Source organism: Gopherus flavomarginatus, chromosome 1 (assembly GCF_025201925.1).
Source record: "Gopherus flavomarginatus isolate rGopFla2 chromosome 1, rGopFla2.mat.asm, whole genome shotgun sequence".
NCBI classification, from domain to species: domain Eukaryota; kingdom Metazoa; phylum Chordata; order Testudines; family Testudinidae; genus Gopherus; species Gopherus flavomarginatus.
Window position 1 is genome coordinate 335713079 of NC_066617.1, and position 24275 is coordinate 335737353.

Below are 24275 nucleotides of genomic sequence, written 5' to 3' on the forward strand. Positions count from 1 at the left end.
CTGAGCCTTGCCACCCAGGGCTGAACCCCTTGGGCTCGGGCTTTGGCCCTGGGATTCAGCCCAACCCTAGCAAGTCTAACTCCAGCCCTGGTGACCCTACTAAAATGGAGTCATGACCCACTTTGGGGTCCCAACTCCCAATTTGAGAACTGCTAGCGTAAATAAATAAAACTGAAAGGAAATACAGTTTGAAAACAGCCTTTCAAGTGGTGCAGAATAGAAAAAATAAGTACTTTTAAACAGCAGTGGTAAAGCAACATAACGACCCAGACTCCTTGTGCTCTGCAGACTTCGTGAGGTTGAGTTTAAAGCTATTTTTATCCAGTTTAATAAGCTTTTCATGGAAAAACATCTCAGAAACAGAGGTGGCATATGGTAGTAGTAGTAGTAAACCAAAGGAAATGGGACTGTAAAAACTTTACTTACCTGGGTTCGTAATATTCTTAGCTGGACAATTCCTTCATTCTCCTCTTCTCGCATTCTTTCTGTAGTGAGTTGCAACCGGCCAATCAAGTTTATCTTACCCCTTTTCTGAACTTTAGCATTTTTTCTGAAAAAGTCAATTATATATGAAAATAAGCCCCAACATATCCATTTTACATTAAGAAGGAATTCACATTAGACTTACAGCAAAGCAGTACTGACTTAGTATAACAGTACTGCAGCAATGGTTGAAAATGGCTCGTTGGCAGTCAATACACAATTCAAAACTCCATCCCCAAAATATGGGTAGGTTAGTTTAATGCATCAGATGAAAAACAACACAACAGATGTCAAACTGACAGGCTGGACTGTGGTATTATGTAGTTTTACAAACAAAAATACCTCACGTACAATATTAAGTTCAGGGCTCTAGACAAGGAGTTTATACAAAAATAAAATTAGAAAGTTGGGCTACTTTATTGTTCACCACAGAGGCCAGCTGTCTGTCTATCACAAACATATGAAAAAAACCAGTTAAATTATAATCATGGTGACGGAATTATTCAATTTTCACCCCCAACATTTTTCCAGACTGTTTCCTCTGTATCATAGTGTCCTGTCGTGCATTCTCCCAGGGTACGTTCCAAGAAGGAAGCAGGGACATGTTCAGCCCTTTGCATGGGATTCAGCAGCTACTGGGGACTAATCAGCAGTTGTCACTATATCCCCCCTCTAACAAGGCCAAGCAGCAAATAGGAGAGAGTCACAGAATCTGATCCCCACTGCAAGCCGCCATTCATGATAAAAAGAGCTAATATCTTCTACATCAAGTGCCCTGAAGCAAATGTATATCAGATGTTGTAAATGTTTTATTTCTATAGCATCTTTCATTCTGAAGGATCCCAAAGCATGAATATGAGATTTCTATACTCCTCACTGTAATACGGTCACCTCTATTGTAAGATACAGTAGCTGAGCCACTTTTTAACAGTGCACAGAAACATTAAAAAATTTAGAACAAGAAGTGAAAATATCATTCCTATTGTTTTTGATACCACAGGGTAAATTTCGATAGTATCAATCTTCTATTCAGATTCTGTTCTAACACACTTATTCCTGCTTGAAGTGCCATGGACTCAGTGACAAGTCATCAAAACCTCAATTTTGCATCTCATTGCTAAGTGATTAAGAAATCAGCTTATTTCAGGAGAAATCCTTTAGTACTAAAACATTATATATTTTCATTTTCAAAGAATATCTTACATTAAACTGAACTCCTGGTTCACTGAGAAGAGAGTTCCTTCTGTAAAGTCTTTGGGCGAATTAACTTGAGGTTCATACAATAAAACCTGACGTTTCAGCTTTGGAAATGCTACAAGAGACTACAGAGAAAAGGAAGAGGGGAAGAGACCATGAAAACGAAACATTAGACCCTTAAAACAGAACCAACCAACCTTTAGGATTTAACTGCATAACAGAGAGCTGTACCATACGCTCATTGGTACAGTGACTGTGTAGTCTTATTTGACTGTAAAAAGCTCATGCATGATGTTGGCACTCATAATAATCTAATCAGCATCAAATCAATGGTTTATTAAACACTGTTGTGATATATCATTTACCACACTTCTCTTTTTGAAATGTTTTAATATAAACAGTATCATTCAGAAGAGCTGAAGTGTATGAACTCACAGCCACAGAAATGGCCAGTGGTAAATCTGATCCATTCAAGATTTCTTCTTCTAGAATTTCTGCTGATCTGAGTGGATTACAGGAGTGTTCCCCCAAAAATTAAGTCAGTCACTTTTAAATAAAGTACATTTAAGTAGTAACCGCTGAACTCCTAAAACTTGATGAGTCCTACAACAAAAACAAACTATTACAATTACATCTTCTAAGCAACATCTGGCTAGAAAGACTTGCTGCCTCTAAAAGTTTAAGTTAGGCAATCTTGATAGGAAAGAATGCCTACAGGTAAAGGCTATGCATATTAATGTAAAGCACAAAGAAGCACCATTGCAACTAAAAGGCTAGTTAGGAAAGGTTTTCACTCTTCAATTTCAAAAGCACTGCCAGAGTTAGTACTTTTAAAAAAATATTCAGGTGGATATTTAAGTATTAAATAAAGGTAAAGAAGAAATCTGTTTCAACAGAAAGGGAAAATACCCATAAAGTCCTCCTAAGTTCTGCATCAGGGAGCTCAGTTGCCAGTTTAAGATTTTCAAAGCTGATTTTCTCTCTGGGTCTTTGGTTCCAGGCAAACAGCACAGCCAGCTGAAACGTTGTTACCTCTAAGTCATACTGGCCAACCTCATTCTTAAATGTTATCTGAAAACAGAAAAAAAAAATACATTTTTGTTCATTAGGTTTTTTTGTTCATCAGTTGTTTTTCTAAGTTCAAGCATATATTATTACTGTAGACAGAAACAGATTTTATACATTAAAAATGAATAGTAAACTCAATATACTTACAATTCCATTGGACATGAGATGATGCCAGTGCAGTTTTCTGCCACTGTGATTCTTTTTGTAGAACTCTTCTACCTCTGGGATGAGGTCTTCTAATTCCGTGGGTAGTGATACAAACACTTTTTCAGAACTTCGAGACCAGGCACCAGCATTTAAAATTTTAATATTCACAGAATCAGCTATAAAAGCCAGACAGTATTAAAATATATTAAACTGAAAATATACCACCAAACCAGATAGTAAAGGAGCATATTAACTGTTTTTGACCTCAAAGCAAGATGTGTTCTAACTGACAACGTATGTTCAAACTGAAGTCTAAAAATGATAGAAATTCCAAGTTTTAAATGAACTATTCTTTAACATGAGTAAAACAAATATCAACACACATTTGAGAACAATACCTGGTAGGGCCAATTTATTATTTTTGTGCATTTCTTTGAAGGCCTGGTTCAAGTCTTCAGATACTTTGATATCCTGGAACATCCTGGCCAACTTGTTTACATAGTCTGCTGGCATACCTACTTCCTGTATAAACAGATAAATTATACCAAGACACCACAATCTTTAAGATAAAAGCTTACATACATCACTCTTGAGGTTTACAATAACTAATTTAAAAATAAATGACTTCAGTAAAAAATAAAATGAAACAAAAAAACCAGATTGTGGTATAATCAGGATGCAGGATTAGTCCTTAGAATGCATATGATTCCAATGTAAAAAAGTCTTCATGAACACAAAAACAGTATCCTTTCATAAAGTAAAACAGTTCTGTCTGGGCTTTTTTTCCCCATGTTCAGCAGGGGTGAAAGTAACTTACAGGATTTACCGGTAGGGCCGGAGTCCTGAGAGGGGCATGGCCTCACTCAGAAGAGGCACGGCCTCTCAAGATTTAAAGGCCCTGGGAGCCCCTGGGGATCAGGGGCAAATTAAAGAGCGCGGGGCTCCAGCCGCTGCGGAGCTCAGGATCCTTTAAATTTCCACAGCAGCTTCAGCCGCTGGAGCCGCAGGTGGGATTTTAAGGGCTCTGTGCTCCTGCAACTGCAGCAGCCCAGAGCCTTTTAAATCCAGCCCTAGCCCGGCCGCGGGAGCCACGGGCAGGCGGTTTAAAGGGCTCTGGGCTGACTGTGGCCGCAGCAGCCCAGAGCCTTTTACATCCGGCCCCAGCCCACCCGCCGGAGCCTCGGGCGGGATTCATATGGTTCTGGGCTGCCTGCTGCAGCAGGGAGCCCCGAGCCCTTTAAATCCCCACCACGGAAGCTGGTGCCATCCGGCATGGTGTACTGGCTCTTGCCGGTACTCATACCGGAGGGGACTGGCTTACTTTCACCTCCGATGTTAAGCCACAACTCATTTTGCTCCACATAACCCTTTACATCCTTTATACTAAATGACAATTCATAAAACATTGGTCTCATTTTCATAATAAATTAAAATTTAACTAGTAGCTAAGGTTTTTGTTTTTTGTTGTTTTTTTGTTTTTTTTTTTTAAAGAGTTTCATTATTGAAGAGAAAACAACATTTTAAAAATAATTCACAGGTCCTGTTCCACATCTGCAAAATGTTGGAATTTATGCAGAGTAAGGCTGTCAAATGATTAAAAAACTTAACCGCACAATTAACTGCACTGTTAAACAATAGAATACCATTTTTTAAAATATTTTTGCATGTTTTCTACATTTGCAAATATATTGATTTCAATTACAACACAGAATACAAAGTGTACAGTGCTCACTTTATATTTATTTTGATTACAAATATTTGCATTGTAAAAAAACAAAAGTAATAGTATTTTTCAATTCACCTCATACAAGTACTGTAGTGCAATCTCTATCATGAAAGTTGAACTTGCAAATGTAGAATTATGTACAAAAATAACTGCATTCAAAAACAAAACAATGTAAAACTTTAGAGCCTACATGTCCACTCGGTCCTACATCTCGTTCAGCCAATTGACACACAGCTTTGTTTACCTTTATGGGACATAGTGCTGCCTGCTTCTTGTTTATGATGTCACCTGGAAGTGAGAACAGGCATTCGCATTGCATTGTTGTAGCTGGTGTTGCAAGATACGTGCCAGATGTGCTAAATATTCATATGTCCCTTCATGCTTCAACCATCATTGCAGAGGAAATGCTTCCATGCTGATGACAGGTTCTGCTCGGCAATGATCCAAAGCAGTGTGTACCAATGCTTGTTCACTTTCATCATCTGAGTCAGATGTCAACTGCAGAAGGTTGGGGGTTTTTTTTGGAGGTTCGGCTTCTGTTGTTTCTGCATCGGAGCGTTGCTCTTCTAAGACTTCTGAAAGCATGTTCCACAGCTCTTCCCTCTCAGATTTTGGACAACACTTCAGATTCTTAAACCTGAGGTCGAGTGCTGTAGCTATCTTTAGAAATCTCACATTGGTACCTTCTTTGTGTTTTAACAAATTGGCAGTGAAAGTGTTCTTGAAATGTACAACATGTGCTGGGTCATCATTTGAGACTCTCATAAATGAAATATATCGCAGAATGCGGGTAATACAGAGCAGGAGACATACAATTCTCCCCCAAGGAGTTCATTCACAAATATAAATAATGCCTGATTTTTTTAATGAGCGTCATCAGCGTGGAAGCATGTCCTCTGGAATGGTGGTTGACACATGAAGGGGCATATGAACGTTTTCGCATATCTGGCACGTAAATACCTTGCAAAGCTGGCTACAGAAGCGCCAAATGGATGCCTGTTCTCACTTTCAGGTGATACTGTAAATAAGAAGCAGGCAGCATTATCTCCTATAAATGTAAACAAGCTTATTTGTCTTAGTGACTGGCTGAACAAGAAGTAGGACTGAGAGGACTGGTAGGCTCGAAAGTTTTATGTTTTGTTTTTGAGTGCAGATATGAAACAAATTAAATATTTACATTTGCAAATCCTACTTTCATGCTAGAGATTGCACTACAGTACTTGTATAAGCTGAACGGAAAAATACTATTTCTTTATCACCTGTATAGTGCAAATATCTGTAATAAAAATCACAATATAAAGTGATCAGTGTACACTTTGTATTCTGTGTTTCTACTGAAATGATATATTTGAAAATACAAAATATTTAATAAATTTCAATTGGTATTCGATTGTTTAACAGTGCGATTAAAAATGCAATTAATCACCATTATTTTTTTGAGTTATTCATTCGAGTTAACTGCAATTAATCGACAGCCCTAATACAGAGGCATAAATATCAAAACTGGGTATAATTTAAAAAGAAAAGTCACATGACAGGAGAAACATTAAAATTGAAGAATAACTGATTATCATCAACAGGAACTAAGAAATCAAACAAGGTTTCAGGATACTTACTCTCAGCCATTCCACCATATTCTCTTCAATTTCACTATCCGCTGATATATCTAGTATCAGACGTCTTGTTAAGTGAGCTTTGTGGTATCGCATGAACACATCCTTATTCTGTACATATTTAAGTACCAAAAGCTGTTAAAAATAAATTTCAAAGTCTATTTATTTCCATGCCAAATCAAACCACTTCATTTACTTTTTTCCGCCTCCCCCGCCCAAACCTGGTCCCACATATCACCATAAAACACAACTAGTGCAAAGCTACTTTAGATTTCCTTACAAAAGGATGTTACAAGCTAGTCACCAGTTGTAAAATTGCTACAGTATCCTAATCACCAATTTCTTCAACTGAATCACTGAGGAGCAAACCCTTCAATGGTGCATCAGCTCTGCTTTGTATTTAAACTTTAATTTCCTGTCTATATTTTCAGATTCTTGTCTATTATATATGTAATATACAATATGCAAATTATAAATTAGCACACTGATATTGCTGTCCTGTGACAGCATATGGACATATAAATATTCTCTGTGGAGGTTTCAGTTTCAACTATTAATATTCTAGTGTAGCAACATTTTTGAAGATGAAATCCTGAAAAACAGCAAAAAAATTATTTCTTAGCTTAATTAAAAAAGTTGAGAGCATGCACATACCACTTCCTTAAGCTTTGCTTCAATTTCTTCAGAGGTTAATTTTTTGCTTAGTGGTGTTTTTCTTAACAGCATGTCACAGTAATTAGCAAGCAGTTCAGGGCATTTGGACTCAGGCTGGGTTTTCAATCCAACTCTAAAAGCAACATGAAACGAAAACTCCATAAAACTGTGAAGAGAAACCTGCTATACCAGGTTAACAAGCAACTAGGATTAAAAGGAAGGGAATAAATGACCAGGTAAGAGATCCTACCTCAATTAAACTGTTGCAAAATGAAAGGTAATTCCTTCTTCCATTCCCCCTAACCCCACCCCATTCAGTCAAACAGCAACCAAAAGATGACCAAGTGTTTCCATACATTTCTTCAACTAATGTTGTTTGGAAGTGTCAGAACTGCAATTAGCTAGGAATAATTTCAAACAGTAATTTGCATAAACACCTGAAAGGCAGGTGTCCACATACTAGTTAGAGTTCCAGAAAAGAATGATCAAATAAGGAATGCATTTTCTGCATCTTCCTGTTATGAGTGCAATTTGATGGGTCCCAAGTAACAAGGTGGAGAAATGCAGTTCATAGAAGCAAGAGAGCAAGCCATTATTGTCACAGACACACCCAAGTAGTATTGGATGCAAACCACTGGAAGGTGGTTCAGAGACAGCAAACCTGAAATCCCACCGCTACAAGCGGAATCAGCAGAACTACAATATTAAGACTGTAGTGCCTCACAAAGTATGCAAGGGCCACAAGATAGTAGTCTTATGGAACACTTCAGACAACTCAGTGATTTTAGGACAAAAAGCATCTTGTAGTACAGGGTTATCTGATGGCCTTTTAAAGGTCTCAGAAATGAAAGTATAGCACCTTTAGGTTACTGTAAGTCTTGAAGCCTTGGCTTTGGAATAGTTCTCAAGATTTTCTGAATGATGGGATCATGCTGATTTTCGGGCCATAGAAGCATTCAACAGGTATCAAAGCTTTATTTTGTCTGCTCAAGGTTTGGGGCACAAACTAGGCAGGAAAATATCCTGGTTAAAGTAAAACTGACCAAAAGATAGAAAACCTGGACAAATTCATGGAATGAATGATATGCAGAAGAATTCTGAATAGGGTGATGATGACAAAACAGTCACTTTTTCTACCATTCACATTAATATTATGACTTCTAGGAAAACTATAAGCCAGGAATGTCATCAGTGGTTCAAATGGTGTGAAAGCTGTGAAAGAACTAGATGTAGGTTCTAGGGAGGAACCACAGACTTAATCAGGAATCTTTGTTTGGAAACTGTGTTAAGAAATTGGACTTTGGTGAGTAAAAATCTAGTGGAATTCTCTCTACATTACCTCACCAGGAGAAAACTGGGCTCCAAGCTTCTGCCAAGTGAGTTCCTTTAATAATTTAGGGGGCACAGCAATCTCTTTTACTGATTATAGTTTACCCTAGTCTAGATTATCAAAAACAGGACACTGGTGCTGCACAACTATGGTGAAATCCCACGTGAATTTTCCATATAAGGCACTGACAGGAAAACAGATGTGTGTAAAAGTTTCTATGATGAATGATTGCCCCACCTGTAGCCTAAGTCCATATGGACACCAAGGAATGTTCTGAGATTCTGACTGTGGGAATATTGGAGAAAATATTTCTTTTGAGTTGTTAGTGGGAAATGGTAAACGGGTAACTCCAGAGTGCACAGATGCAAACCGAATAAGGCCAGACACAGTGGCCCAGAAGCTGAGCTCACAGTTTACCTTTACCAGGGAAGAAAATCAGTGTCGACCATTTCAGTGGTCAAAAATCATGCCAGAAGCAGGGGGAACAATACAGTTCAAGGTCTTATGGATTCAAAACCCTGCTGGGAGAAATGGTAGAGAGCACCCCCTCAAACTCATGATATCCAGCAGATGTGGGAAAAGCCCCAGATAGGTATAAAGCAACTGCTTAGGGAAATGCAGAGAAAACGAAGGGGGGAAATTTCCCCTTAATCTGTGGCTTCAGGGTAGTCAGTCAAGATGAATCATTGAACTAGAGAGAGGGGATGAATGAGGAAGCACAGCTCACCTCTCTTCAGCAGGTGTGAATAGAGATTCCACCTCATCCAGCAAGAGGAACTGCTCACTTGACAGAAGCAGCAAAGAGTCCTGCGGCACCTTACAGACTAACAGACGTTTTGGAGCATGAGCTTTCGTGGGTGAATACTCACTTCGTCAGATGCATGTAGTGGAAATTTCCAGGGGCAGGTATATATATGCAAGCGAGCTAGAGATAACGAGGTTAGTTCAATCAGGGAGGATGAGACCCTGTTCTAGCAGTTGAGGTGTGAAAACCAAGGGAGGAGAAACTGGTTTTGTAATTGGCAAGCCATTCACAGTCTTTGTTTAATCCTGAGCTGACGGTGTCAAATTTGCAGATGAACTGAAGCTCAGCAGTTTCTCTTTGAAGTCTGGTCCTGAAGTTTTTTTGCAGCAGGATGGCCACCTTAAGATCTGCTATAGTGTGGCCAGGGAGGCTGACGTGTTCTCCTACAGGTTTTTGTATATTGCCATTCCTGATATCTGATTTGTGTCCATTTATCCTTTTCCGTAGAGACTGTCCAGTTTGGCCGATGTACGTAGCAGAGGGGCATTGCTGGCATATGATGGCGTATATTACATTGGTGGACGTGCACTTGAGAAAGGCACTGCAATACTAATATCCCTTCTGCAAGGGGCCACGCCTCTCATGGCTGCCCCAGCCAATCAGAAGTATTGGGGTGCCAAGGGCTATGGGGGAACCCATGAACTCTACCCAGTCCCAACAAGCTGTGGGATTCAGCACTTGGATCCTCCCACACAGCAGTCTGGTAACTGTCCAACAAGTGGAGCTCAACCAGATCTGACACAAACACACTACACGCCGTTGTCAGGAACTATGTTTTAGGATTCTATTTGCTTAAAGTAACAGTAACTATTCTCTGCCCTTGAAAATGCAACTTTTTAAACATTAGATCTAAAATGTTTTTGCCCAAGTGATCAGGGCTCTTAATTTTCAATTCTGACTGTTGCAAATAAGTGGTTTTCAGACCACGTGAGCTGACAAGTTTGTTAATGAGTAGCTGTCAGAGACCCCACCTATCAGTGCTGTGTGTAAACAGGGTTCACAATTAAGAAACTTCCCGAAAAAAGCAACAAGATATATCAGGTACTGAAAACACGACTATGAATTTCAACATGGTATGAATGTTTAAGTTTTAGAGGAATCACATTGACTTCTACATAAACTTAATCATTACACAAAAACCTTGACTTCTTTGAATACAAATTTTTCAGTTTTTCAAATTAAAATAGATACTGAATTATTTCATAAATTTTAAAACCAGAATTAAAAGAAAAATACAACCTCCACCCATAATAGTAAACTATAAGAAGGAACCATTTTTACTGGATACAGCTATCATATGGTTATTATGAGCAGATTCATTTTATATGAGTAGGGCCCTACCAAATACATGGCCATGAAAAAAGCATCATGGACTGTGAAATCTGGTCTTTTGTGCGCTTTTACTCTATATCAGCAGTTCTCAAACTTTAGCAACTCAAGGACCCCCATTTTGATTTAAGTTTTTTCACAGGCCCCCAACCCCGCTGCTCAGCCTCGGTCCCCACCCCCACTCCACCTCTTCCCAAGGCCCCACCTCTTTCTGCCCCCGCTCCATCCCTGCCACCCCTCCTTTCAGCATGTCCCATCCCTGCTCATCCCCCTCCCTCCCAGCACCTCCTGCATGCCATTAAACAGCTGTTCCCCGGTTTGCAAGAGGCACTGGAAGGGGGGGGGGGGGGGAGTTGATCAACGGGACCGGTGAACGCCCTGGAGTACCCTCATGGACCCCAGTTTGAGAAACGTTGCTTTGTACTATACAGATTTCACAAGGGAGACCAGCGTTTCTCAAATTGGGGGTCCTGACTCAAAAGGGAGTTGCAAGATTATTTTAAGGGGGGGGCGCACAGTAATGCCAATCTTACTTCTGCGCTGCCTTCAGAGCTGGGCAGCTGGAGAGCAATGGCTGTTGGCTGAGCACTCAGCCAGCAGCAGTGCAGAACTAAGCATGGTAATACCATACCATGTCAACCTTACTTCTGCATTGCTGTCTTCAGAGCTGGGCGGCCAGAGAGTGGTGGCTGCTGACCAAGGTCCCAACTCTGAAGGCAGCAGCACTGAAGTAAGGGCAGCAATACCATACCATGGCATCCGCACTTCCGCGCTGCTGCTGGTGGTGGTTCTGCCTTCAGAAGTAGGCTACCGGCCAGCAGCTGCCGCTTTCCAGCTGCCCAGCTCTGATGGCAGTGCTGCTGCCAGCAGCAGAGCAGAAGTAACGACAGCAATACTACAACCCCACCTACAATAACCTTGCGACCTCCACACAACTCCTTTTTGGGTCAGGACCCCTACAATTACAACACCATAAAATTTCTGATTTAAATATCTGAAATAATTAAATTTACAATTTTTAAAATCCTATGACCGGGAAATTGACCAAAATGGACCATGAATTTGGTAAGGCCCTATATATGAGACGGCTACAGAATTTAGATGCAGATCGTCACAGCGTACTCAGGGTTTGTATATAATCCTATGTTGACATTCCATAGGACAGAGAATGTGCAATTTCATCTTTCCAAATAAGGCTCCTGGCCAAAAAAGTGTCTCTATACCTTACCAAGTTTTGCATTCTCAGTTTGAATGCTTACTTCCCGAGGGTTCCTACTGTCTGGACTCAAGGATTTTCTTTCTGCCTTTGACATTTCTACCTCAAGAATAGACCATGCCCTGATTGATATCAGGTCCTTCTGGACCTAGTGACCGTCTCGTGGTCTCTTTGACTGAAGTTCTCTCCTTCAAATTACAGCTTGAAACTGCTGCCTTGCTGTGGAAATTCACAGTCTGCTCACAGGTAACAGAAATCCTGGTGAATAACTAGTGCACTAGGCTCCCCACACACAGTGCACCTATGTCTTTTTTCTTCTTTCATTCCATTTCCTCCATTGTTGTCATCATTATCTCACAGAAAAAGAAAGTGTGTATAAAGTAAAAGTGCAATAGGACAGAAAGTGATGACAATGGCCTCTTCCTTCCTGTCTTATTCAATGACAGAAATTAAAACAGTAGAGGGAAGTAGAAGTGGTAGTTACCCTAGCTGAGGGGAATGAAAATGCTTGGCACTCACTGCCAACTCTGAGTTTGACTTTTGAAAGAGGACTATCCATCAGTCTAGATAGTGGAAGTCCAGCGACAGTATGTGGAGACACAAGGATTTGTGCATTGATACATACACAGCTCAACAGCAGCTTTACATAATTAATAAAATCACCATTTTAATAAAGACAAGTTTAAAAAAAAAGAAGCACTATCCCGGAACAGTCCTAAACTTATATAGACCCCAATTCTAAGTCATTATAAACAATTTAAAAATATTTAAGCAACAAAAACTAAAAGTAAAAGCCAGTTTGATAGGCTACATTTTTTATTTATATCACTGGTCTGCTGTCATGTGAAAAAGTTCCTCAGAGTATGAAAAAAAGGTACAAAGCCCCAACAGGCCTTTAGTTTTCATTTCTGTTGATCCCAGAAGCACTCAAAGTAAACTGTAGTATAACATTACATAGTGTTCTTAAAACATTTAAAAACATTTAACTTGCCTGTTCATATTTAAATTTGAAATACTTGATTCACATTAGTATTTAAATGGCTTACCCTTTCTGCTTCAGTGGCAATTCAAGTTTAAATATTGTAGCATCATTCACAACTGCCTTATATGCCTAAAATGAATAGTTAAAATAAGAGTATAAAACATCTCAATTTTTTTATAATGTATTCAAATACGAAACAATTCACATCTCCCGTTTTTGAAAGTTATTACAGCAAGTATCTGTACCACTCTAATCCATGTCCTTTATTAGTCCAATATGTTTGTAGCCTGCTTTTCAATATGTTTGTCTTAGAAGCAGGCTAAGGCTTTTTTAGTATTAAATCAATCGATCTTAATTCCACAGCGCTATACGTTTCCAGGGCTTGTCAGTGATTTCCCCAATTCTTGTATGTCACGGCAGACCCTGGAAATGTAAAGCACTGATGAATTAAAAATCAATTGATTCAACACTAAGAATGTCTTATATGCAGGCTAATGCAACCATACTGAAAAGCAGCTTTTTCTTAAGCCCCAATTCAGCAAGATACTTCAGCACATGCCTAACTTCAGCATATGAAGGGTTCCACTGAAGTCAGAGGACTATTCAGAATTAAACATACAACCTGGAGCATGACTACCTTGCTAATCAGACACTTAGACTATAAGCTCCTCAGCACAGTCAGCATCTTCATAGGTGCTGTACAACTGAACAACACTACCAGCTTCAGTCCTGACTGGGTTCTTTGGGCACTACCACAATACAAATAATAAAAATTACGTTACCAATTACCTTAAAAAGGTTCTAACCAGCCTTTTATTCAACAAGTTTATTAGCATAAGAACAGACTTCAGGATTCATCAATAAATGGGCAATGGGATTTTAGAGGCATATTTTATTATGGATTTCAACAATTTAAAATAAATGAAGACAAAGATCACTTAAATTAAAACATATACCTTATCTCTTGCAGTAAGAAATCTCGGGTCATCTTGAAAAGCTTCTTTAACCAGCTTACTAAATCGATTAAATAATGTAAGCAACTGCTCTACATATTTCTCAGAATCCTAAAATTAAAGCAGCAAAACAACAAAACAAATGAAAACAAAAACTAATCTCCGGTGAAGAGAAGAAAAAAAAAAAAAAAAAGAGAGAGAGAAGGTTACTCACCTTGTGCAGTAACTGAGGTTCTTTGAGATGGTTCTCACTGCAGGTTCTCCACTTTAGGCGTCTTGATGCCCCGCGCTTGTAATCAGAGATTTGTCGCAGCAGTGCCCAACTGCACCATGCCAGCACCATCTTGTGCCACTATGAGCAGTTACATAGTGGGGCATGGCTAACTGCCCCTCAGTTCCTTCTCTACCACAGAGAATCTACGTGAAACTCTGAATAGAGGGGAGTAGGGAGGGTAGTGGAGCACCCACAGGGACAACCTCATGAAGAACCTCAGGTACTGCACTTCTCTTCTTCAAGGTGTGTCCCTTTGGGTGCTCCACTTTAGGTGACTTGAACAGTACCCCTCAGTGGAAGGGAGGGGCTTCGGAGTTTCGTTATTGACACTGGATAACACTGAGAGTCCAAAGTAAGCGTCTGATGCTGACTGTTGCTCTTTAGCATAGTGCTTTGGGAACGTATGGGCTGATGCTCAGGTTGCTGCTCTACAAGTGTCAGTGACGGGGACACGACTAAGAAGCCACATTACAAGCCACAGATGCTGCAAGTGCTCTGGTAGAGAGTGTGCGGACTCCCACTGGGGCTTGTAGGTTGGTGTTTTGGTAGCAAAAGTGGATGCATGCTGATATCCATTTGGATAGTCTCTGTTTTGAGATGTTTTGAACCCTTGATCATTCTGTTATGGAGACAAATAGTCTTGGTAGAAAACTAATGCTCTTTGGATGTCCAATGTGTGGACTGATGCCTCTCTCCCATCCGCATGTGATTTTGGAAAAAAACACAGGTAAATAAATGGGCTGATGCGAATGAAAGAGGAAGGCAACCTTGGGTAGGAACTTGGGGTGTGGTCGTAAAGTAACTATCTTTAAAGAATGTTGCGTATTGGGGGGATGTTCCATTAAGGCACCTAATTCTCTCGCTCATCTGGTCGATGTGATGGCAATGAGGAAGGCCATCAATGTGACAATCCATCTCCGAATGGTCGGAAGATAGCGTCTGTTTCTAGCATTAGAATGTGCAGTTGTCTTGTGCCCTCAAGCACACCTTCAAAATTGCTCTCGTGTTGGATTGTTGGGATGTCGAAGGTTGGTTTTGGGTCCGTCAACGTCTGTTTTGCTGTTGTTTGCAGTGCTGGTCATACTTTCTATGTTGTGTCTACGGAGGCGATCAGACTCTCTGGTTATAATACCTGCCCTGTTTCTTTTTATTTTCAGGCGTGTAAATACCCATGGATTTCAAAGTTGCACATGTGTCTTTCAGGGTGTGGAGAGACCCATCTGTTTTGGCCACAGATAATTTTGGGTCTTCAAAGGGAAAGTCTTCAACTGTAGCCTGGACCTCCTTAGGGAACCTTGAGTGAGGGAGCCAGGATGCATGGCAAATAACCACAGAGGCCGCAATGGACCATGCAGCCACGTCTGCGGAGTCAAGAGAGGCCCATAAAGCTGTTCTGGTGATGAGATGTCCTTCAGCGATATTAACTTTAAATTGTTCTTTTTTTATTGTCAGGCACACTATCAATAAATTCTGACTTTTTTAAATGATAGTGTTTGTATTTTGCCAGTAGGGCCGCATAATTAGCTATGCGGAACTGAAGTGTCGCAGAGGAATAGGCCTTGTGGCCGAAGAGGTTTAATCTTTTCCAGTCTATCATATGGGGTTGTTCTGGAGTGGAGTTGTTTTCCCCTTTCATTTACTACCAAAACACCACTAATGAGTCTGGTGTGGTGTGTGAATAAAAACTCAGCTCCTTTAGATGGCAAATATTTTTTGTCTGATGTCTTGCATGATGCTGTTGCTGGTGTCTGCCAGATGTTTTTGGCAGGCTCCATAATAGCATCATTGATCGGTAATACTATCTTTGCTGATGGGAATGACGGGAGTATGTCCAGTGACATACGTTGAGATTCAGGTACATGTTCTAATGAAATCGCTAAGGATTCTGCCACCATTTTGAAGAGGTCCTAAAGGCCTTGAAATCATCGCAATGGTAAGGGACGGTGGCATTATGGTTTCATCCGATGACAAAGATGAGAGGTGTGCATGTGGTGAGGTTTCCTGGTCAGATATATCCTCGGTTTCCTAAGTCACTTCCTCTTGTATTTCTGAGGGTGCTGGGATAGTTGGCAATGGGGATTGTGCGGCTCTCAATCTTGGCGAGGTAGCAGACCTGCTGTGTTGGGCCCTGTATATTGCCCACGGATTCCAGTATGGTGAGTTTGGTGGGAATGGTACAAGGGGCAGTGCCCATGCCTCTGCAGATGAGTGATGTTCTGATAGATGGTCCACCTTTGGGTGAGGAGTGACGAGGAGTATATGTGACCAGGTCATCCTCGTCTTCATCCAAATCGGTACCGAGCCATTCGAGTACTCCACCTAGATCAGCTCCGCCTCTTGTCTAGTGACAATGGAGTACCTTCAGTACCGAGTAGAGGGGACTAATAGATCCACATAGCTCACGAACTCTTGCAGAACCAAGAGCTTTGGTACTGGGGATGTTGTTGCTGACAGCCCGGTAGCGTAAACTGCAGCCACCGGTGCCAAAGATCTCGAGCAGTGCAGCATAGACAACACAGGTGGCGCCACCTCTTCTTTTCGACTCTGTGGGTGCCGAGATGGAAGGTTTCACTTTGCTCTGTGAACCTCCACTCAAGCTTGCCCTCGTAGGGTCTTTCACTTTATGAGGACTCTCAGTACCAGAGGATCCCAGTGTCTCATGGTCCGATGCATTAAGTGCCATCGGTACTGGGGCAGATTTTTCGAACAGGGACTGCTTTTTCTTGGCTGATTCCCAGTGCGGAGAATTCTGGGACTACTTTTTGGTAGCCTTTGTGGGTAAAGGCTCTTTCATAGATGTTGCCGGGGCAGAACCTCTGTCAGAGGCTGCCGCTGGTGACTGTTGGCCCAGAGGTGTCCTGGACTCAGGGTCCAAGGACGGCCTGAGTGATTTCTCTATCATAAGGAATTTAAGTTGGAGATCCCTGGCTTTTCTTGCCCTGGCCCTGAGATTCCAGCAGTGTGGGCACTTCTGAGTAATGAGTGTTACTGACTGACAGGCTGGCGCTGGTACAGGCAGCTGATGCATTGTGCGTGACTGTCAGAAACCCGGACTGACAGTCTGCAAGTCAGGCAGCGTCTGAAGCCCGGGGGTCTGGGCATGCCTGCGAAAGCCTATCCCCCAACAAAAAGGGATGGTAGTAATCCTATGGGAGGATAAACTTATCTTCTTACTGAGGGGTATATAAGAGTAGATAAGGAAGAAAAACATTTTTTTTAAAGTAAAATAAAATAAGTATAGAGGGTAGAATATCTAACTACTGCTTATACTAACAACTGTGAACTATCTAAATGCTAATCTTATCAAAGGTAAGAGAGGGCCGCTGCTGATCAATTCGACTCAAGCTGAAGGTGGTAGAGAAGGAACTGAGGGACCGTTAGCCATGCACCACTATGTAACCGCCCGCGGTGGCATGGGACAGCGCGTGCGTTGCCCAATCGGGCACTGCTACCACAAATTTCTGATGACAAGAGTAGGGCGTCAAGACAATTAAAGTGGAGCACCCACAAGGACACTCCTCAAAGAATGATAATACGTGATCACGTAATTAATGACCATTAGAAATTAGAGACTATCGTAATACACATGCATAGCTAAGGCATGAATAGGCAATGTTAACTATATTTCCCTAACTTAAGTGCTTTGGCTTGGCAATTTTTACATTCTTTTAATGTAGTTTTTGGTATGACATTTCCTACTTAAAAATATGCATGTGTACACTGAGTATTTAAAAACCTTATAAATGCCAAATCAAATCAGTTTTCACTGGAGGGATATCTATGCTCCAGAGGCAGGGATGTGGTACCTAGTATCATGGGTCTATCACTTCTCTCCTGTGCGGCTACAGCTATTAAAAAACAACCCCCACCATCTAAGATTTTTTAAAAATCCTTAACCGAAAAATATATTTTGCCCTCTTGCTTGAAAAACAAACATTTCTGAGAAACTTCCACACAAAAAAATACCATTCCTCAGTTCAGAACAAGCATGCCCAATTTTAATCTCAAAAGGTAGCAGGTTCAAGAAGTTTAAGTAATTGAAAAAATCCTTTATAACTAAATTACTAATACATTTAACTAGAGGGATTGATATGCACTCCCTCTAATTTATCATCTGCACATTTTCTTTAAATTTCATGTTTTAATATATAGATCCGGTATTAGTATGTTCAAACATGCAACAGGTACAGGTATAATTGTACCAAACTCCTTTCAGGATGTTTTAAATTCTGATCTCTTAAACAAAGTCAAAGTGTATGTTGACATATCTATTAAATGTGTAAAAAAAAAAAAAAAAAAAAAAAAGTGTTTACACTTACATGTAACATACCCAGTAATCCCACGAGGGGGAGGGGAGGGAGATTTTTTTGTTTTCCTTTGCAAGAGGTTCTTGCTGACTATTGACATTTCCCCTCCCCTCCTTCCCCCCAAGAGCATATACTTACAGTAGTAATAGTTTCAGCAGCTGCTACCATATCTGCTAGTCCAGCACTAACAATATGCTCTTCCAAGTCTTTTAACATGGGCTCTATTCCATTAGGAACTTTATCCATCAGTGAAAACATTAGATGCAACTCTGGAAAAAACAAAGTACTGATGAAACTACTAGTCACTCCACATGCAACAACCAGACAATGCTTTAAGTAAAAATTGTATATGTTCTGTTCACACTAATATCTCAAATGGGACATAAAAGTCACAAAAACAGTAGAGTAAGACATTTCAATAACAATACAGCCCCTCAAATGGTTTTATAGTAACACTACTGAAACTTCTTAAAATGTGAACTCCACAAGGAAAGGAGTCTTCTCTCTGAGAAGTTAGTAAAAATGCTTAGTAGAATGTTAGAGAATAAAAACTTCTCTGTATTCACCAGTAAAAAAAACTATAATAAAAAAAATCACTGGCAACCAGGAATAAGTCAACATATATGTATTATCCTCCCTTTTCTCTGAGTGTTTGATTTATTTTTCTTTTTGCTAGATTACTTGTACATATACACACACACACACACACCAAAGTTCAAAGTAAATGCATCTTATAATCATAAGCAGTTCTTGTCCCACATCCCATTTTTCTGTCATCTTGTTCATGAAGTAGTTTGGGGGTACAACTAGAACCTCTTCTCCCACCTTCAATCATACTCATCCTCTCCAGTTGCCTCAATTTTCCTAGTAACAATGGATCTCAATTAGAAGCCTACATTCATGTAGGTGTGAAACTGACCAGTGATGCAAGATTGGGAACTCATATACAAGTAGGGTTGTGTTGTTTTGGTCCTGCTGCTAGTCCCAAAAAACATCTGTGGCCAAGGATTCTTTGGTCCCTTTTTTCTGAATCAATATCCTCTCTAGTTCTTCCTCTCCACTGCATCCACAAGGACAGTAACAAAGGCATCTCCAACCTCTCTCTAGTTTTTTCCCTAAAAATAACCTCCAAGATGTAATAAATTACATCTAAGACTTTGAGAATGTACATAAATAAATGTCAAAGAGATGCAAATATTAGCATTCAAACACTTTCAGACAACTGTTTCAAATTTTTAATGTGTTTTGAGTTTACAAAGATTAACAACTTTGGCTTGACAAACAAAATGACTGTAGGTATAAAACTCCCTGATTGTCTCCCACCCAGCTCCCCATCCCATACCCCTTAATTGTCGCCTTCCAGCTTAGGGTTACCATATGTCAAGTTCCCACAAAGAGGATACTGCCCGTGTGTGTGTACTGGGAGGAGATATTTGGGAGGGGGTACCTGCAGCCTCACTCTTGAGTGAGGGACACAGCGCCAGCCTGTCAGTTAGCATCTCCCTGCAGGCTCCCCCCAATCCCAAAGCGGGGAGTCAGGGCCTGTCTCTGCCACCCCTCCTGGCCAGGCTCTGAGGCCCCGCAGTGGAGCAGGCGGCCTGGCCGAGAGACAGTTGGCAGCTCTGCTTACCTGGTGGGCCAGGCAGCCCAGCTCCCTGCTTGCCCCCCTCACTGAGCCTGAATGCCAGCACCAGCTCATTTCACTCACATGGCCCACTTGCCCCATCCCTGAGCTGCTGTCGGCAGGTGGAGGAAGGAGCCGTGGCTGCACAAGCACCTGCCTGGGACACACTGCGCCCCACAGCCTAGCCCAGCTGCCCACCCTTTCTGGAAGACGCTACGCTGAGGAGCAGGCAGTGCTCTGCATGGCTCCAGCCTGTCTGACCTTTAAAGTCCACTCAAAAGTTTCTGGAGGTCCAGATTTGCTCCTCAGTCTGCCTGTTGGCTACCCCAGCTTACAATATAAAATGACAAATAAATATGAAAAGGGGGAGAATATGTTATAGGCATGGTTGCATCGTTTAAATTTAAGATTCAGCTATTTCCACCTACCTCCTTAATCCAGCCATCAAGTGGCTGATTTCTTATAGTCAATAGGGTGTGGGGAGTTTAGAAGAGAGATCTGAAAGAAATGGTAGTGGCCCTACAGATCAATTCAAGAGAGAGCATAAAGAATATAATAGAAAGACGTTGTTGTAGCCATGCTGGTCCCAGAATATGAGAGACCCAGAGTGGGTGAGGTAACATCTTTTACTGGACCTCACCCAACTTCTCTCTAGCATGGAAAAAGGAATAGAGATGCATGTGAGCAACTAGCAAAGTTTCTAAGGAAAGTATCTTATCTAAAGTACTTCTATAGCTTTGGGTTCAAATAAACCTACTGTATTCCTTTGAGGACTGAAAGTTATACTGTAACAAGCAGACATGACCCATGCCTGCTGATTTGCAGGGAAGGGGGAGTGAGGGCAGCCAGTTTCAGCAGTGTTACTGAGCATGTTCAATCCTGTGAGTATGCTCAGTACAAGCCAATTAGCAAACGGACCGGGGGGGGGGGGGGGGAGAGAGAGAGAGAGAGAGAGAGAGAGAGAGAAAGAAGAGGCATGACCCCACATTTCCCCCCTCCTCCTCCAAACACAAACACAAACACACACACAAACACACACACTCACCCCCTCTGGTTAAAAAGGTTTGGTACTTTGCTATATACAGTCCTGGACTAGTGCCAAGAAAGTACTGCTAGATGGAGGGATCAGTCTGATGTAGTATAAAACATTCACTTCTACACCTGGCATTTCATAATATATTTGATCTTAAGACTATCTGAAAGCTGAGAATCCCAGTTCTTACGTGTATAGAAATGAAAACTTCATACAGTTACAAAAATTCAACAATTTAGTTGCAGGATCCTGTGCTTTTAAAAATAATCTCACTGATTTCTGGTTTTCTTTGTCAATTCCCCTACTTCATTTCTGACATTTAAGTAGCTAATATCTTGAATGGCCAGCAGATCAGCACCTTCACAAATCTTTCCTATTTGAATCACACCACTCTCTCAAAATCTCTATAAGCAAACACTTCAAACCATCTTTTAAATGGCATACAGCATTAATCTTCAGCTCTCTCAGGTCTTGAGATATTGGCTGTGAAAACAGGTGACAGACATGTAGAGGTACTTTATTCGCTGACCAGTACATTCTTCCAAATGTTGGTCCTGGACCAGAAATAGTAATTAAAACACCCAACTCTTTCCCTGTCTTCAAAAGCAGTATCTTGGTGAAGGAGGGAGACCCCCAGAGAGAGGTATTTTATTTTCAAAATTACTCAAGTTCAAGAGGATGCAATGCTCTGAAGAAGAGCCCCAAAGTTGATTAAAATTGGAGAAAGCAGGTTCTTGCAAAAGAAAGAACAATAAATGGGTGTAAAAAAAATCCTTACTCACAAATTAGCCTTTCACGAAAAGAAGTTATCCAGTCAAACTGACGTATTGAAGGTACAGAGTATAAACACATTTAAAAACATATTACCCTACAATGGCACATGGAAGCATCTGCTTTTTGTGGAATGAAAGGGCCTCATATGCAATAAAAAGAAACATGTAACCGCCTCAGTTACAAAATGGTAATCAGATACATTTATCAAGAATTTTTTTTTTTAAACCTAGCTAACTCTGAGATCATGCTGCAATATTTTTTAAGCTTCACTTACTTTCTGTTTCATTTCGTTTGATCATGCCTTGGCATTCAGCTAAAATAGTTTCTTTAAATGATGTCACCAGAGCATTCACACAGCACTCCATAAGCTGAAATGTATTAAGAAATATAGTTAGCTTACGACAATCCTTTGAGTGCCAGTTTGTTCTCTCTCTCTCAAGTTCATGTTCAATATAAGTATTAGCCTCTCCTCATGCACTACAGCTCAGTAAAATGTTTCATGCTCATAGGCTGTATTTAATACATAAATTATGACACCACGAAACAAAGTCTATACTTCAGTTCATAGGTGTTTTTCCTTTAAAGCATGTAGCATGAGAACTGCAGTAGTTTCTCTCATAAAAGAGTGAACAGTTTAATATTTCTGTGGCCTCTTCCTCACAAGGGAGTATCATTTCTGGAACAGTAACTACCCTACTTAGTTTTCAAATGCACTTCCAATGGCCAAGAATAGTTCATTCCTGTGTACTCTACCTGACCTGACTTAGTTTGCTTTGAACAAGAGCCTAATGACAATTCTAGCACAGAAATTACTTCTACACTCAAGAGATTGGCAGATGAGACAATTTTATATACTGCTTACCATTCACCTTAGCTAGGGATGCCCCACTTATGATGTAATACAGAATGCGGCAAACCAATCCTGACTACTACAGATCTTAGGGCATTTGTTTAAAATAGTCTTGTGTCCTGAACAAATTTCAGCACAGGCAACTACAAATTGCTTCTTGCTGCACTTAAATCTCTCCCTGGAGTTTCACGCTGATAAAGTATTTTTCACTTTGGTGAGCACTGGTAAACCATTGATGCACTTCACACCAGAGATGGTTACATTTCAGTTATGGAGGGAGCAAATTTAGTCATTTACCAGTTGTGAAGTGTTTGGGGATTTTCGTGTGATAAACAGTGAACTTTTCCAGATATTGTTACCTGGCACTGAATAACCTTTTACCTCCTAGGACTGCCTACAGTGAGGGAAAATTTAGCAGTCCCTGAGTTTGGTCTAACTTGCTTAGAGCCCTTGAACTAAGATCCTGCTTGTTTCTGTGCACAAGGGGCAGAAGGAGTCAGAGTGGAAAAAATCCCACTCAGAACAATTTGTAATATCCCAAGCTTAGGAAATATATAACAGCAATAGCACTGTTTGCAAAGTCAAACCGCAAACGAATCAGACTGAACAACAAGAGGGTGATTGTTCTTTTTGTTTTTGACCTGTATTAATTTTGCAATATATTCCAAATAAGGTACACCTCTACCCTAACAGAACGCAACCCGATATAACACGAATTCAGATATAACGTGGTAAAGCTGCAGGGAGCCCGGGGCCCTTTAAAGAGCCACCCGACCCCCACTGCTTTACTGCGTTACATCCGAATTTGTGAGGAGCCCTGGGCCCTTTAAATCACCGCCTGTGCCCCGCTGCCAGAGCTCTGGTGGTGATTTAAAGGGCCCGGGGCTCCCCACAGCAGCTGGATAAAAATAAAAATAAGGCTTCTAGTAGGTCAGACCTTCTGACTGCAATTATGTATTAAAATAAAAATGCAAGACAAATTATGATAAAAACTGACATCAGAACCCTTTACTACTACTGAAATACTGCACATGATTTTACTACATATACAACTAAGTTTTTAAACTTACCGCTTCTACAGAGTTACATTCGCGCCTGGTCTCTAGATACCTTAATGCTCTTTTCTCTTCTTCCTTTAATTTAGCGTCTGCCTGTGCAGAAGCAGAACAGCAATCATTTTAAGTACTAATAACAACAGAACAGTTATCAAATAACTATCTTTATACTAGGGCTGTCGATTAATCACAGTTAACTCACATATTAACTCAAAAAAATTAATCGTGATTAATCACTGTTAATAGAATACCAATTGAAATTAATTAAATATTTTTGGATGTTTTTCTACATTTTCAAATATATTGCTTTCTATTACAATGCAGAATACGAAGTTTACAGTGCTCACTTTACGTTATTTTTTATTACAAATATTTGCACGGTAAAAACGATAAACAAAAGAAATATATTTTTCAATTCACCTCCTACAAGTACTGTAGCGCAACCTCTTTATTGTGAAAGTGCAACTTACAAATGTAGGATTCTTTTGTTACAGAACTCAACAAAACAACGCAAAACTTTAGAGCCTACGAGTCCACTCAGTCCTACTTCTTGTTCAGCCAATTGCTAAGACAAACAAGTTTGTTTACATTTCTGGGAGATACTGCTGCCTGCTTCTTACAATGTCATATGAAAGTGAGAACAGGCGTTCGCTTGCAACTTTTGTAGCCAGCATTGCAAGGTATTTACGTGCCAAATATGCTAAACATTCGTATGCCCCTTCATGCTTCAGTCACCATTCCAGAGGACATGCTTCCATGTTGCTGATGCTCGTTAAAAAAAATGAGTTAATTAAATTTGTGACTGAACTTGTTGGGGAAGAACTGTATGTTTCCTGTTCTGTTTTACCCGCATTC

General features: G+C 40.5%; 1 protein-coding gene across 2 annotated transcripts in view; it reads right to left on the bottom strand.

The window, feature by feature from the left end:
* Positions 1 to 24275, bottom strand: part of CUL5 (cullin 5) — an 82274-nt gene that overhangs the window by 14544 nt on the left and 43455 nt on the right. For both annotated transcript variants that reach the window (XM_050927920.1, XM_050927912.1), the window contains exons 7-18: positions 23436 to 23516; positions 21790 to 21883; positions 18223 to 18353; positions 13507 to 13614; positions 12615 to 12679; positions 6889 to 7021; positions 6238 to 6369; positions 3294 to 3417; positions 2896 to 3071; positions 2590 to 2751; positions 1687 to 1805; positions 427 to 550 (exon numbers count right to left, since the gene is read on the bottom strand). In XM_050927920.1, coding sequence (XP_050783877.1) covers positions 427 to 550; positions 1687 to 1805; positions 2590 to 2751; positions 2896 to 3071; positions 3294 to 3417; positions 6238 to 6369; positions 6889 to 7021; positions 12615 to 12679; positions 13507 to 13614; positions 18223 to 18353; positions 21790 to 21883; positions 23436 to 23516 — 1449 coding nt within the window. The remainder of the gene's footprint in view (positions 1 to 426; positions 551 to 1686; positions 1806 to 2589; positions 2752 to 2895; positions 3072 to 3293; positions 3418 to 6237; positions 6370 to 6888; positions 7022 to 12614; positions 12680 to 13506; positions 13615 to 18222; positions 18354 to 21789; positions 21884 to 23435; positions 23517 to 24275) is intronic.